Raw genomic sequence first — 16,914 nt, forward strand, 5'->3', positions numbered from 1 at the left:
TTTACATGCACATGCCCATTTATTTAAATGATAAGAGTCTGTGTGAAGTTGTCAAGATAAGCAGGGTCTTACATGGAGTTGTGTCAGGTAGACTTCTCACTACAAACACTTGAGGGATCTTCAGTTTAAAAGCTGCCTTCTTCACTCTCCTCTAGTACATTTCCATTTATAAATGAACTAATACCATTTGCAGATAAAAAGCGGGGGGGGGGGGGGGGGGGGGGTTGGCAGACAAGTGACAAGACTTTAGGGGAGGACTTTGCAAAGTTAAGCCACTAAAGCTTCCCACTACCGGTTGTAAACAGGGAGAGGAGGAATAAACTGGACAAAACACTCGTCTTAAATGTAAATACTGTACCTGAATATTGAACAGTTCATAGAAATAAACCCGTTCTTCAACGCAAACAACATCAAAAGATGATACATTCGCCATTCCTTGCACTGCAAAAATAAAATCCAGTGTCACTGAAGACAGTAAAGCGTCTAGTTTTGGAACAACACTTGACACTTTTTAATACAACGTACAGATAATTTATGCATCACTGCTTAGACATATTGCGTTGAGAAAAGTGATGACCGGTCAGTTGTCTTGAACATGACACATCTCTTGTAAGAGTTTCTAAGTAAATTCTGTAGAGTCTGTTACTGCTGCATCATTTTGAGACACAGGTGATGGATGTGTTGGATTTATTAGGACAAACTCATCTTAAATCTTGCTGTGACACCCACATACATCATCCTATCCTACTCATTTGACAAGCATTTTTTTCACCAGACAAATGTCCCTGTGGGATTAGGATTTTACTGTCACAGTCTGGTTCACAGTTACGCTAAAAAAAATAATTATAACCATAAATGGCTCAAGGCCAAGCTGTCAATCAAATGTCAAAGAAATCCATGACTTTTTTCCAGACCTCCTGACAGTCTGACCAATGTTGCAACTGCATAAACAAGCAGGAGACATGGGGACATTTGTGTTTACAGCTGTGACTTGTGAGCAGTATGGCCAAACCTAAATAAAATCTAAGGGTTGAACTTCACAGAGGAAAAAATAAAAAAAATAAAAATGGCTTCTAACTATACACGACATTATTATTAACTTTTTTTTTAATGGTATTCCTTAAATACCGGCTTCTATTTGAGGATTTACTATACATACTAAACTTACAGCTTTTTGCCAACTCTCTGATTTAGTCATGATGGATCATTTAGTTGATTTTAAAGGGACAGACAGGAAATACGCGACAAGGGAGGGGAGTATGACATGAAACAAAAGTCCACATCTGTAATCAAACTGGAAACACTGCTGTTATATGCTACAAGTCTCAACCACTTGACCAGCAGGCAATGTTTTTTCACTGCTTCCAGGATTGGTTGTCAAGTTTTTATGTGTAAACATGATGCAGCAGTAACAATTTCTCTAATCTGAGCTGAATAATCTCCCATCAGGCAGATAAACATGTCATGAGATGGAGGGTTTGGTGTGACCAGGCTGTGCACTAACACTAACTTCTCCTACTGGTGTCTACTAAGTCAAAACACTGCATGGGCAGGGAAAAAATGCTTGGTTGGCATGTTCAGAACTCACTTTCTAAAAACTCGTCTGCCTTAATCTTCACAGGGAATTACATTGGAATTGACTTTCGGGTTGTCAGTCTGCATAAGGTGGTGGCCTCTTTCCTACAATTTCCCAGAGTACTTTTTCTGTTGTTGCATGAACTTGGGGTTATTAGGCTGAAGGAGAATGCAAGGCTTTAACATGCAGAATACGTCTAATTTAGTTCTATCATTAGCAAGCCTCTGACTTATCTGGACCAGCATCAAACACTTGGCACTATTACAGATTTACTGATGAGCGTCCTGACTGATAAGCAGTGATAATAAAATTCTAAATTTACAGCGTTTGCTAGTGCTCTTATGGAAACTATCAAATGTCACGATTAATTGAGCATTTTCTTCTGTGTGAATTTTGGGCTTTTATTCTGATTATTGGACTAAAAGCCTTCATAAAAATGCAGCTTGCACAGTAAAACGATGCTACACGAGTTCATGTTTCTCTACTTCAGGGACTCCAAAGCAACAGAATTTGTGGGGAACATAAGAGAAGAAAAACCTTCTGCAGAGCAGCAACCTAAAAATCTTTTTTGGCCCTTTATAATCAGACATACAGCTGTAGCTGTGGCCTTCAGTATGCACTTTGGCATGTGGTCACAGCTGCGGGGCTGCTGTCTCAACGAATGATCGTATCCGCCCCCGCAGCCGAAAACACACAAACCTCTAACATCCCTTCAGAGAGCAGGAGCCCTTGATCAAAACAAATAATGTTTCACGTCACTGGAACCACAATTCATTAGCACAAACACTTTTTAAATTTACTAACTCGATCTTCATACAACCAGGGAGGGAAACTAACACCAGCCGCCAGCAGAATGCAGGTAAATTTAAGTTCCAGCAGGTCAGGCTGTCTCTCATTTTGATTTCTAAAAATCAAACCAGTTGGTAAAACAACAGAACCAAAATGTTAGTTTCCTGCCCTGCACACAACTCGTCTTTCAAATCGAGGAACAACAACAAAGAAATAACAAAAAATACTGCAATCACCGACACATCTACTCAGCAAAATATGCGTGAATTCTTTTTACAACTTAAAGCAAATAAATAGAAATGACAGTACCTTTTGCATAAACATAAGTACAAAACCTAAGAATCAGTGGATGTACAATAAATGTAAGTGAATCCAAGAGGGGGCGGAGTGGCTTTTTTGTGAATTTGTGACACCATGAACCAGTGTTAGGACGACCCCTTTGCCCGCCAGACGAGAACCTGTACGCACTACTCAAGATCGTCCACATCCTCCGTTGCAATGGTGCTGGTCTGTTCTGAGGTCACACCTAGAAAACAAAATAGACAGCAACTTTTGAGGCAAAAATTATCGCCAATGAAACTTTTCACAAATCTTTTCACAATAACCTCTAACTCCATCCTGAAACTAGAATTACTGCCTCAGTTCTACACCTCTGCCTCTGTATAAGCATGTTTTTGGGTTGTTTTTCCAGCTTTGTGAAAAAGCTTGAAATCTGAAATACTGACAACTTACTTTTGCACAAAGGGTTTAAAAAACACATTTACTATTCAGCGGGCTTAACCTTACTGTACATACATCTTAATGAGCCTGTAACCGTACTTGAGGCATCGTCGTCATTAGGAGACTTTTTCTGGTCCTCCACATAACCATGACTCAGCAGCTTGGACATGCTGACTGGGGGGGCCTTCTTATCGTAAGACCTGCAGAGGAGATAGGAGACGGCACCATCAGTATGAATTAATTTGAGGCTTTACTGAATTTATTTTGCTTCTACCTGTTCACAGCACAGTGTGCAAGTATTTAATATTTGCCTACAAATTCTTCAAATGTGGCATATAAGAGATTTACTCACGTTCTCTTGTATTTGTTGGTCATGGATAGACCCTCCAACTGATCGGCAGCTCCATCAGGAGACATCTATATGATGGAAAAGTTACCAAACCTCCTGGTTATACGTCAAATCTCAATCTGAACTGATTCTGAACCCATATTATTAGACAACAAATGAAAATGTGGATAATTATGATCTTTATGCTGCAAAATCACAGCAAGACTAAGTCACTTTACTGTCAAATATGCAGGTGAAACAGATCTGGGTGATACAGCAGAGGATGAAATGATGGAGGAAAACTTAAGTCATGCAATGCAAAGGATTAAAGAAACTGTCTTGAACAAAAAAAGCTTGAACCCAAAGAGCAAACTAAGTAAATTTCTATTCACTCACTGTACCAGAGAAAGCTCATTTTAATCCTACATGTAGCCTGTTAAAGCACAAGGTCAACAAATATTTTACTAAATAATATGTATATTACCCTATAAACATTTGATGAATGTATATTTAAAAAACAGGCCTCATTTAGACAACATGTAATGTCTAAAAACTATAACCTCCTTTGCAAATTCTTTGCTCATGTAAATCTTCTTACTGCATTAACACTGCATTAGGTATGCAACCTCCATAGTGTCACGATACAGCTTCTTCTCATATATTTTTTTCAGTTACTTTAATATAAAAGAAAAATAAGAAGAATGAATTTATTTTTCAATCAGGTACTTTCAGAGCATCACTCACCTTACCTGAGACTTTATCAATATTTCCCAAAAACAGCCAAAGCACCAGCAGAAAATTAAACCCAAATTAATTCTAGACAAAATGCAAATGCAAAAATGGAGCGAAATCATGTGAAAATAAGGAATGATGATGGTAAAAATGAAAAAAATAGAGCATGGAAGATATCGGCATGGCGTCCATGTTGGGGGTGACTAGTTTGGTTTATTCACCTTATCTTTACCATGGGTAAATTTATCAGTCTCTCTTTCCCAGGATGAATTGCTATCAGTGCCAAACGGTGCAGCCAGAGCCTGGCTGCCCCCCTTCATCTGGCTGTTGGGAGACGTTGCTTTGCTTCCACTGTAAGCACAAAACCATGGTGACATACTAAGTGAAATTACTGCTCGCCACTCATCACATTGTGACAAATTTTGGCTGCTTTGTTAGCGTTCTACGCGGCGCTCTGGAGCTCAGGAAGCATTTGTACAAGTTGTGTTTTATCCTGAAACGCGAGTTGGCTGCTGAAAACATCAAAGCAGTTCATCAGGCGTTCAAATCAAACCCAGAGACACGTTTTTCCTCTGTGACACCAAATGTTTGTCGAACATTCACACTTTACAGACTCTTAACTGTCTCTACACAGACACTATGAACTAGATTTTACTTGAGAGTCCATCAACATGATGAAGAAAAGACTCCAGGTTAAAAAATGTGAGGTGAGTTTGTGCTGGGAGACATTACAAGCTCTCCTGGGTTTTGAATCGCTCACAAATGCATCTTCATCATGTTATATTTCTTACTAGAGTGTTTAACCAGTCTTCTTACCCGTTTGACTCATCACCTCCAAACCAGTTGGGTGGATTGTAGGTTTTCATTGGTTTATTGTCAAGGTCAGCATCATGACTCAACAGCCCTGAATGGTGGTGGGACAGACAGACACAGACAGACACAGACAGACACACACACACACACACACACACACACAATATTCAAAATGTAACAGAAACACTGCAAGCAATTATGAACATTGTATCTCACCTTTGAAAGCACAATGTGACATTTAACTTGCAGTCTTTTCAGCTCAGGAGCTAAACAATTACTCAGCAACTAGACAATTTTGAAAATCTGTCTTTTAAGCAGCTTAAGTGAGGATTTACAATGTTCTTCTTCCATGCTGCCATTTCCCATCTCCCCACCATCCTCCTGTTTTGCTACGATAATAGTGATTAGAAAAACAAAACCTTATCCACCTGGAACAACATCATCAACTTTACTTTGAGCCTTTGTGTGCACACGTCTTGAATTGGTTTCCTTTACCTTTGTGTCCTCCCTGCTTAGCAAGCTTGACGTAATCGGAATCTGACTCAAATATGCCCACTCGCCGGCCGCTGATCCTCTCCACTGGGCTGCTTTCGTCAGCGCTCTGGGACAGACCGGGGATCTGGGAGGTCGGTCCAGTCACGCCGCTGGTCACAACCCCAGGCTTTATGCCTGCAATGAACTGAGAATTACATCTGCTGGCTTTGCTAGTGTGTGTGGCTGCATTTGCAAGTTAAGTAATGGTTCCTCTCCGTATACCCTACATGCACAGCCACAGTACACTGCATGTTTAGTCCGTCAACTGGAAGGAGTTTGGAGTTCTAATGTGTTTTAGTAGGAAATGTCTTACTTTTAGAGTTGCTGGATAGTTTTGCTTTGAGTATTCAAGTGTATTACAGGTGATGGAGCCAGAGAATGTAAAAATGCATAAAAATACTTGCTGGAGCTGAATTTTCCATGACATTTTGACATGCTGTCTCTAAATTACCCATGAGACAATTAAATATTTATCGAGATGCCATCAGAGATGCCCCAAGACTTACCTCCAGGCTTGGTCCTTCGATGGTTGGGGACAGCGGTGCTCATTTCAGCTGCAGACATATTACAATCTGATGATCAGTAAGAATAAATGATAGATTGTAAGAGCACATTTCTCAAATGCAGACCGAAATTTGAGGTTAGGATGCTTGTTGCCTGACGTAGGAGATAAAACACATTAATCAAGCTTATAAAAATCAGCAGGAGCTTTTTCAAATTAACATACAATCAAAAAAGTAATACTTGTTGCACAATAACTAAATTAATAAACTTTAAGAGAATTAAGAGGGACAATTATTATGCTGTTAATACAGTTAAAGGAGGATTCGTTCGTGTAGACAGAAAAAAAGCTGTATATTAGCTAACAAGTGGAGCTATCGCACCGATAATAAGCCACAGTGGCTAATGTTTGCACACATTTAATAAAAAGAAAGCCTACTTTGCAGAGGGTGAATACATGAAACACACAACAAGCATCTTTTCTAGTGTTTTCGATAGCATAGTTTTGCTTAGCAATGTGGCTAACAAAGCAATGCTAAGTTAGTTAGCCGCCTAGCTAGATGCCGCAGTAGCAGCGCAAACCTTATTCTGAGCTGCACCAATGCTACTTTTTAGATAACCAGCTAACGATGCTACTTTCATAAAATCAAACACACTTCTTACATTATCTGTTATTTTTGCTTTGTTGTTATTGCTAAGAGGTTGTTACTGGGTTGTTGGAATTAAATGCCGTTAGCTTCTTCTTCTTCTTCTTCTTCTTCTTCTTCTTCTTCTTCTTCTTCTTCTTCTTCTTCTTCTTCTGCAGGCAGGGCTGGACGCACACACTTCCGGTGGCACCTGCTGTCGACATCCGGTACGCTAACCGAAGATCGTCTATACGCAACGACGTCTTACGTAAATTTGTAGTCGTGTTGTAGCGTTTCATAGTAAAGAGTGGAGATCAGATCTTGAAATGGGAGAGAGTGAGAGCTCTTTCTATTGTTCGTTCAGTTAATATATTAGGAGACGATCTTTGGCCAGTGGTGGAGCGTGACAAAGTACGTTTACAAAAGTACAAAATTGAGGTATTTGTACTTTATTTTAGTCATTCCATTGTATACTACTTGATACTTCTACTCCATTATTTTTCAGATGGAAATACTGTACTTTTACTTTTGTTACTAAAATGAAATGCAGGACTTGTACTTGTAATGGAGTATTATACTACAACTACTTTAATGTTTACTTATGGATTTATACCAGCATTTATATTATAAGCAAATAGAAAAGATAAAACTGAACTTGAAAACGTTAGTAAATATTCATGAACCATTAATAACGCCATTAGTTACAATTTAATGGTTCCTTATTATAAAAGTGGCACAGGCTTCTTAACTATGTGTACAATTTTGTGTTATTCCAATCTAGTATTTATAGTTTTACCAACAAACCAGAGTATTTTTCCCACAACTAATATTACATGATAGTTTAAATGCACACTTTCCTTATAATCTCCAACACAATAGTGTTTCAATAACAGGTCAAATCATCTGTGAAATCAAATAATCTTTATTGTGCTTCACATATTTAGATTTCATTGAACAGAATTCATCAAATTACAACAAATAGCATTAGTATTATTATATTAACTCTGTTAAGAAATAACTGCTCTAAATCTTTCTGAAATATAAATGAAAAGTGGTTATTTTGATGCCACACACAGACTTTCATTCCAAAAGGGGACAGAAAAAAAACTACATTTTGGAATGAAGGCTTCAACTTATTTACATAAAACACAGTATCATCAGCGCATGCAGGAAACACCTCAGCAGGAGGAACAGGTTAATGAGTAAGAACCCAATAAGTGATGCAAATAATGCAACAAAGGTCGGGTTAGGAGCGTAACACTAGTGCACTTTGACTGGCAGCCGGTTCGGACAAGCTTTGGAGACCACTTAGATGTCTCTGCCACAGTCAGGGCAGAAGATGTCGTCTTTGCACGTCAGGAAGCCTCGGCCAACCAGAGACACGCAGCACCTTTTGCAGTTGAAGCAGCTGTTGTGCCACTGGCGCTGCTCGAACGAGATGTACTTGCTGCCTCCGAGACCTGAAACAAAAGCAGCAAAGTGGAGGCATGAGTGATCTGCTGCACAAGGGGAAATCTCATGATCTCTGTAATGCAATAACCCCATAATTGATGGTGATTGGATACACAGGATGCAGGATTTAGAACTTGTGCTACTTTTACTGTGCTTTTACCTCATTTTATTCTGTATTTAACGACAACTCACTAAAAATTTATCACTGAAAGCCTGGAGACTTTGAACTATTTGGACCTTTACCAGACAGGCCATTTGAAACAGGATTATTCATTTCTTCAATTTACGTGATTTACAAGTTTGTTTTTTTTGCTTCTTGTTTTTTTGCTCCAAACACATTTGGGTACACAGCCCTCACTAAAATTCAAAGGATATGTATAACTAGGTTTTCAAGGGTGGTACTCCAGACACAAGTTGAGGTTAAGCTTTACCGCTGATCGGGGTGGTGCAGTAAGCACATTTCTTGGCAAACAGGTTGCAGAAGCAGTCGAAGCAGTAGGCAAAGTCGTCCCGAGAGGTGAACCTCTGGCTGGCCAGCTGCTTCTTGCAGCCGATGCAAACAAAGCACTCCTTATGCCAGGGCTGGTCGCGGTAGTTCACTCCTCCAGTGGTGATGGGCTGAAAGTGTTTCGAGACAACAGAAAAGTTGAAAACGGTTCCTTTTTGTACTGTGGTGGATTTAGTAAAGACTTGCTGTTAAAATGCCACACAAAGCTCCAGAGCTCCTCTGTATGTATGCACAGGATCATGCAGTTTGATTTCTCCATCTTTTATGCTGTTTGTCGCTGGCTTAGTCACAGATGACTGCTGTCTCACCTACCAGCTTCTAGCACAAAAAGATGCCTGTTTCTTGCCTGCTTATCCATCTGTTTCCTGCCGATGACTGTTCTAAACCACAACAGTCTTCTTCCCTCCTTCACTGCATGTCTTTTCATAACAGCACCATCAGCAGTGATTTGGATGTCCAGGCTAAAATTTTGCTCCTTTAAAATTATGCACACAACACATCCTCTGAACGGACGGCTCAGCCATAAAAAACATGACCTCTTGGACTCGTATATTTCACTCAGTAGCATCACAGTACTTGTCTTTAACTTTAAAGCCACCCAGGGGACGTCTCGGGGAAAAATCACGGTTCAAGAGGTTAACTTTGCTTTTAAATGTCTCTCAAACAGAATATTGATGTTGTTATCATCTAGCAGGTGGAGGAGTTGCTCATTAGAGACCTCTCTGCAACCTCACAAGCAAAATTATAGCTTTATGATCAAATTTAATTGAGGGCAGCTGGAGACGACCACACACCATAAATGCAATCAGAGCTTGTTTTGTGCATGTTGAGATGTAAAGTGGATGTAAAGCACAGTCAGTGCTGTTTTACCTTCTTGCAGTGGGTGCACTGCAGAGCAAACTGCTTCTCGTAGCAGGGCAGGCAGTAGTTGCTGGCATCCTTCTGGACAAAGCTCCTGGTGCCAATGGGCTGCTGGCAACGGTTACAGGTGAAACAATTCTCATGCCAACTGTTGCCCTTATGCTCCATCTTTTTAGAGCCTGGTGGGTGGAGAGAGAGAAAAAGAGAGTGAGTGGGAGGGAAAGAGAAGGAAGAGAGAGGAGTTCTCTCACAAATCCCATTTTTCAACTTAACCTGCATGTCAGCACACCGTCCACATGGTGCTGATGTGTCGGTTTAAAGCTAAATGGCTTCAACAGCCCAATAACAACATTACATGTCCATTACGTCATCAATTTTGACGTGTCCCTGCAGACAAAAGCCATTTTATACCTGAGAATCAGATCAACCAGTTACAGCTAATGACTATTTGCTGATGATACACAAGCTGCTAAAACTGTAAACTAGAAAAACACTTTGTACAGTAAGATTTAAAGGCTACCACCTCCCCACCTGGCATGATGGTCTTCAGGCATGCATGGCACTTGGCTGAATACTCATTGCTGTAACAGTCAGTGCACATCGGCATGTCATCCTGGGTGGCGAAGGGCCGGTCCACCAGAGATCGGCTGCACTTGATGCAGAGGAAGCAGTCGCTGTGCCAGTGATGATCCTTGTATGACAGATCCTGCAGAGTGAATGAAAGGAGTGAGTGTTTGCTTTGATTAGAAATAAGAGAAAGGTGTGGTCTGTGGAAACATTTCAGCACCTGCAAACATTAAAATAACTGTCAACACCAACACATGGGACAAAAACGGGGCCAAACCAAAAGGTAATAAAGACATTTGACAGCTGCAGACACTGATGGGAAAATATAAATATAGGTGCAAATAAAAGATGAACAGTTGAAATGTTACCTTGCTGGTGCAGGAAATGAGCTTCTGGCACACTTCACAGTTGTGAGAGAAAAGTGACTCGTAGCACTTGATGCAGTACGGGTTTTCCTCCTTCAGGATGTATTTCTGCCCATAAAGGGACTCGTTACACTCTGTGCAGTCGTAGCGCTCAGTCATCTTAACTAAAACAGCCCCTGCCATGTGAGATAGAGACATTTAAAAACAGGGCCATAAAGACGATGCAGCTGCAGCCAAAACTTTCCCAAATTGGCCAATAGGAATCACGCACAAGCTCGATCACCACGTAAAATTTGAAACTTGGATTGGACTCCTGTAGTTGGTAAGCTGACGTTTTCTACACAAACACTGCAGTATCTCATTTCAGCATCACATGGTCCAATAAATGACATCATGCCTCCATGACCAGGTACAGAAGCTGGCCCTTCTGAGGATACTGGAGGCGTAATTGAGTACTACATACGACAAATTAGGCTAAGGAATGTGGCAAACCGTCCCCACAAGGGCACACACAGGAGAGTAAATACTTTCCGCTTTATTAATGGAGATAGTGTGACTTTAAAATCTGGTTTACTGGCTCCAAAAGTCCAAAGTTAAGTCAGATTTAGCTCTGATTCCATTAAATGAATGTCACTGCTCATCTCAGCAAATTAGTTTTGAGAAATTCTGTGCAAGACCAAGAATAAGGAGCATTAAATGAAAGAGGGAGGGAGGAAAAAAGGAGGAGAAGTGGAACAATTAAAAAAAAAATTGAGATAAAGTGGAGGAAAGAATCCATCGACAAGGAATGAAATGAAATGAAACACAGATGATTGTATTATCATCTCATGCAGACTTTTTAAACTAAACAGTGCCAAACAGCATCATCAAAGTTAGGTTTAAATATTGGTTGAATATGTATCAGATTAAAAAAAAGGATTGCTCCATAAAATCTTACGCAACCTCTGAAAATCAATTCATGGAAGAAATCCATCCTGTTTAGAGAGGTGGGAGGTCTGTAAAGGGGGAGCTATAACATCAATAAGCCCAAACCACCACATCAGACAGATGAGATGATGATCATTGTCTTGTCACTGAAAGTGTAAAGCTGCCTTACAAACAAAGTGCATTGGCACAGGCAGAAAACAGATGCAAAATATTCTTTTCCTAATTGGGATTAACTGAATAATGTGATTTATTCATTAGCAGATAATTTGTGAATGACTTTCATTTGAACCCGGGACATTTAAGTTTGGACAAAACTGTTGATTCAACCACATAACTGTTTTTTTTTTTAAATCATCAGAAATCATCTCTCAGCCTTTTTCACCAACGCAATATTTTCCGGGCAAAAATAGTATTTCATGACAGAGTGTACAAAACTTCTCATTCTGTTTCCCCCTTTTAAGGAGGCCTGAGCGAGCAGCTCCAAAAAAGCCTCTAAACCTCCACAAATCCTGGATTATGCTCAGCTAAGTATGTTAGGGTACAAAATATGTTGCAACACAACAGCTGTCCAACTCACTTTTAACAGAGAACTGAACTGAGAGGAAAATATATCGACCAGTGAACAAGGATGGTGGGAAATTTAATGGTACAGCAAAGACATTTTAGGTTGTAGCACAACTATTTGACTGTCTTATATCAGCTTTAACCCCTCTGTAAAGCCTCTGTACCCCCTATAGATCCTTTGTACCCCCTACGACCTCTCTGAATCGTCTCTAGACTCTATAATCCTTGTATAAATCCTCTATACACCCAAATAAAACCCCTGTAAACCTCTATACCCCAATAAAAAAACCCTTAAACCATGCTTTACCCTTAATCTAAATCCACTACCCGCTTCTATGAAATCCCTTTATGAGCCTTACCCCTCTATTTTCAATTTATATCACCCTATTCCTTCAATCACATGAAGCAAAAACCTGCACAAGAAGCTCAAATAATCCTCTGAACCTCTGAATATCACATTCCAGATTTGATACAGGAATTCAATCTCTTAACTTATGAACAACTGGAAAATAAAAGAAGGAAAACCAGAAATATAGAGATGAGGTGTTACCTGTCAGTGCAGCCTGAGTGTCAGAGTAGGAGCCTGTTTGCAGACTGAGACCAGAGGTGTCTGTCAAGTGCTGTAGCCCATCTGCCTTATAAAATTACAGCAGTGACCCAGGAAGGTGGAGGCAGTGGTGTGACCAGAGTGGGCAGGCCAGTTTATATTCAGTCTGCTATAAATTCAAGCTAAAATGCTCAAAATCCCAACTAATCCAACAGTGAAATGTGGGACTCTTTAACTCTTGAACGTGCACTCAGTAATAAAAACAACTTATGAAGATAAACACAACGTCTTCGCGTTTATCTGCTATTTATGAGGATTTTACAGATTTCATTTTATTTGCTAGGGGCCAAGGAATAAGTCATAAGTCTTTAGCTACATATAGTCCTGCCATTTATAAAGCACAACCATAACTATATATACTATAACTGCTGACCTCCTGCTGCCGTTAAGTCGCTCTTTCAAGGTTACAGGTCGAGTGGTTGAACTCCTCACGCTGCTGCAGTGATGCACACGTGCAACATGCATGAAACTTTCAACACAACAAAGCAGTGAAACTGTGTTGAGCTTTGTATTGTATTTCAGAAACAGAGTTTTTGATCTGATACTTTAATACAATTTTTTTTATGGAATGATCCCTAAAAACATGAATATTGTTTAAAACCCTTTTAATTGTTGTTTACTCTTCTTGTGTTATGGCTCATCACTGTGATAAGCCAATGATAGGAGCTTTTTATGTTGTTGCACATCAGATCTAAATGAATAGCTGGTTAGCAACAGGATGAGAGAGAGACGGCTGGTGAATCAACAACTGATCTCTTCCCCGTCAATGAAAAAAAAAAAGAAAAATTGAGCTTCTTGAGATTTTCAAGTGGTGCATGAGTTGGAAAAGGATGGGAACTGCTGATTCCGTGAACTATGTAAGCTTGGCAGAGGTGTGTGCTTTCTGGGTGCTTTCTAGGACTCCATTTTGTAATACCATTAAGGCTTTGATTATCCAAATTTGTACCACAATTTTGAAATGGAGACTTGGCGAACACAGCAGCAGAAACAAGAAAACAATTTATGAAAAGGACAAATAACATGATAAATCTCAGTTAAAGAGGAGAACGACATGAAAAATGAAGCAGACAACATGTATTTGAAGTGAACACCCGAAAAGAACACAGGTTTGTAGTGAATGGGTCCACTGTCCTGGATGTGTAGTCCTCATGTGAACTGAGTCCATGAGATCTGGTGTTACTCATCTTTGACATGAAGTGCGGATCACAAGTTCATTAAAGTAATTTCTGAACAACAGGGTTCAGATAAGTTTAGGAATCTAAACTTACAACAATATAATTCTACTGCTGTATACGGTGATTATTTCATTTTAGCTTATTAGTCATCAAAAATAAAAAGTGCAACCTAAAAATAAAACGAAAATGACATTTGTTGCATGCTTCTAGAAAATGACAGCCCTGGTTCACACAGTGTGACGTCTGCAGCTCTGCAAACAGTGGATGCAGGTTATCAGGTGTGTGCATAGATGGACAAATACATATACATGTAGATAATATCATACATGTCTGGGGATATGCTGTCACCTGCAAAGAGCACGAACATAAATTAAACTTTATACTAAACGCTTACATATGATCCACCTGGGTTGCTAGATAATGTAAGCAACTGTACTATGCTTTACTCTAAAAGGGTTGAGAATGTGCTGTCCTGAAAACAAACTGACTGTAAACTAGAAGTGGGTGATTAAAAGAAATAATTCACAGTATGTGGCCAACGTATCTTATGATAGAGTCAAATTCCAGGAAAGTTAACTGAATATGAAACATAAACATTTCTGTTTTTTGCAAATTCTTGGATCAAATTACATGGACGATGCAAAAAATTAAATAAGAATCTAATAAAAAGCCACAAATCAGTCTGGCTTATGAATTTACAACATCGCCCTCAAAGTTTGAAAAGTTTTTTTGTAATGGCTTGAAACATGATAAAAATACTACAAAATTAAGAAGTGGGATAAATGTTTCCTAAAGATGCAGCTGAGTTCCATTTCGTTTTACCTCACTTAACCTCATGTCCTGGATTCATCACATATGAAGGACACAGTGAATCAAGTGGGACACTGTGTTTAGTCCTCCATCTGGCCTCCATATAGATGGACACTAAACACAAGGTATGTATTTTAATACGTTAGGATGGAGAAGTCAGCTCTCTTGCTCATTTCCCCTCTTGTTGATCTCTTGTTATATTATTAGTGAAGGCTGTCCTCTCTGCATTAGTGCATTACTGAGTTGGATTCTTGAAACTTATGCACAGCAGACATATTGTTATTTAAGTAGCTTTAAAGTTACTGAATGTTTTTGAAGCAGTAGTTCCCAAACTGGGAGTCGGGACCTCCCAAGCAGTCACAAGACTTTGTAATTTAAAAGGTCACAAGATGAGGTGGCTGGAAGAATTCAATAACGATATAATCACAATATCTATAGCAAATAAAAAATAAAAAATGCCACCAGTTAAATTCAGAGGACAAAAAGAACAATTACACTTACAGTGTGGACAGTGAAAAGGCAACCAGGTGAACCACAAGGTTTAACATCTGCCGTCACATTATTATCGTATTTGTAATATTATCACGATATCAATACTTCATTTTTTAAATAGTACTGTTATCGTCGGTGCCAGTATATCGAGACACGCTCTGAAAGTCTTGCGTGCAGACAGAACAACTTCAAAACTATAACAAGTTTCTTGGAAGTTAGTTTTCTTGTCATGCTGCCGTGACTTCCTGTTTACATTACTGCACTAAAATACAACACAGAGAGCAGGAGGGGGCGAGAACAGATGAGACTCAATAACCAGACTGTCTGTCCCAATTTTCTTCTGTGTTTTTCAAACCTGTTTTTGGTTGTGATTCACAGCGTTATGTTTGCCAGCTGGAAGAAGACACAGAGGAGGAGATTCAGCCACTTGGACACACACACGTAAACAGTGACACAAGGTAGTTCTTTTATTTGTGCAGCATGAACGTGCAGTGAACACAGTAAGAAAATACAGACAGTGACAAATTAAAGGAAAAACCAAAGTAAAGTGTCTTAGTAAAGTGTGTGCAGATGAACACCATTCATGCAGAAGATATTCCCTCATTTGCTGACGGTGGTGGAGACCGCTGTCTAAGACGTTGCTCCAAAATCTCCCGTAGATGTTCAACTGGGCTGAGATCTGGTGAGTGCGAAGGCCTCAGCAAACCATTCAGTGGGTCTTGCGTTCCCTCTAGTTTTTCAGATTTTTCCTTTAATTTGTCATGGATCTGCAATTGTCATATGAAGATATGCTCATGATTTTCCATAAGTTAACAGTAGAGTGTGACTGAGAAAAGAATCTGACCTAATTGGATTGAATCAAATTAATTTTAATTTTATTCTGATGATCATTTAAAGGCAGGTCAGGTCAGACTGACTTTGTCCAGTTTAAAGACAATATAGCTATTGTACGCTCTTCATTTCACCATTCTGCCACTGCGGGATTCGTGAGATGACCTGTCATATATGACTGCCTCGCTTGTTTCTATTTCCATAGGATTCATTGGGTACCATCTTGGAAAGCATCTCTAAATGAAAAGGCGCTCTCCACCTAACAAGATTTTATTGATTAGATAAAGGTTTAATCTGGTCAAATCATGAAAAATATGCTCCACTATACAATAGAAGCTCTGCCATACAAGCCTCATTTGAACCTGGCTGGTGGAGAGCTAGAGCTCATTCACATCTGTGAAAAAACCCTTTCTTTTAATGGTTCAGAGAAATGGCATGTCATAATGTCTAAGTACTAAACAGCAGCCACTCGTTTGTCCTTAGCCTTATTTTTGCGACTAAAAGGTAAATCTGGAGTAATCGGTCCATGTGTGACTCCAATGAGCGTCAGTATGTGCTGCGGTTGACATTTACATGGCTGAGGAGGCACAAACCTTAAAACAGAGCCATTAGTTAACAGTTTGCTGTGATTTATTAAGAATTAGATTTTCTGCTGCATCATGTAAGTTTAAATTTAGTACACTGGCACAAAAACAAGGCAATAAAATTTGTGATTTTGCAGCATTTCATATGTTCCACAACAACAAAGTGTGTAAATATAGCTGGATAATCTAATAGTACATTGATTGGAGTAATGGGGATCATGTGGAGAGACGAGGTACAGTAGGGCTCCCGGTACTTTTCCTTGTCACTCTGACCTTTATATATCTGCATATAGTATATTTATGTTGTTGCATTACATTTATACACACATAAAATAAAATACACATTATAATTATCAATCTATTTATCAATTTCATAATTTATTCTTATTTTATTATATTTCACTCCAGTATATTACTGTATATTACATATAAAACACAACTGTAACTGCTTAAATTGTGGCTATAATTTCTGTTTTATTTTACAGGCTGGTGGTAGAGTCTTGAAAATTTGTTTAGTCTAATCTAAACAGTCTAAACTAAAAAAAATACTTT

At 39.2% G+C, this 16,914-nt stretch overlaps 2 protein-coding genes across 5 annotated transcripts; both read right to left on the minus strand.

Annotated features, from left to right (window-relative positions):
* Nucleotides 1-6,812, minus strand: cunh7orf57 (chromosome unknown C7orf57 homolog). 4 transcript variants are annotated; one of them, XM_071464131.1, is made up of 8 exons: nucleotides 6,657-6,812; nucleotides 5,999-6,064; nucleotides 5,454-5,627; nucleotides 4,962-5,049; nucleotides 4,367-4,496; nucleotides 3,438-3,502; nucleotides 3,185-3,285; nucleotides 1-2,891 (listed from the first exon to the last, which is right to left on the minus strand). In XM_071464131.1, exons 2-8 carry the CDS (start codon nucleotides 6,054-6,056, stop codon nucleotides 2,833-2,835), a joined length of 675 nt encoding a protein of 224 aa, XP_071320232.1. In that variant the 5' UTR covers nucleotides 6,057-6,064; nucleotides 6,657-6,812; the 3' UTR covers nucleotides 1-2,832. The 4 variants fall into 4 exon arrangements, with proteins under 4 accessions (XP_071320232.1, XP_071320230.1, XP_071320231.1 ...); XM_071464129.1 differs by having other exon boundaries at nucleotides 3,161-3,285; XM_071464130.1 differs by having other exon boundaries at nucleotides 3,161-3,285; nucleotides 5,999-6,046; nucleotides 6,657-6,805.
* A 713-nt stretch (nucleotides 6,813-7,525) lies between these two features.
* LOC139609898 (four and a half LIM domains protein 2-like) lies at nucleotides 7,526-12,535 on the minus strand. The gene is made up of 6 exons (XM_071464940.1): nucleotides 12,414-12,535; nucleotides 10,376-10,548; nucleotides 9,972-10,146; nucleotides 9,450-9,619; nucleotides 8,503-8,689; nucleotides 7,526-8,079 (listed from the first exon to the last, which is right to left on the minus strand). The coding sequence occupies exons 2-6, from the start codon at nucleotides 10,529-10,531 to the stop codon at nucleotides 7,928-7,930; spliced, it is 840 nt and encodes a 279-aa protein (XP_071321041.1). The 5' UTR covers nucleotides 10,532-10,548; nucleotides 12,414-12,535; the 3' UTR covers nucleotides 7,526-7,927.
* Between the last annotated feature and the right edge of the window lie 4,379 nt (nucleotides 12,536-16,914).

The sequence above is a fragment of the Trachinotus anak genome, unplaced genomic scaffold (assembly GCF_046630095.1).
Source record: "Trachinotus anak isolate AG129_WGS33_773 ecotype Australia unplaced genomic scaffold, CSIRO_AGI_Tana_v1 ptg000026l, whole genome shotgun sequence".
Classification (NCBI taxonomy): Eukaryota; Metazoa; Chordata; class Actinopteri; order Carangiformes; family Carangidae; genus Trachinotus; species Trachinotus anak.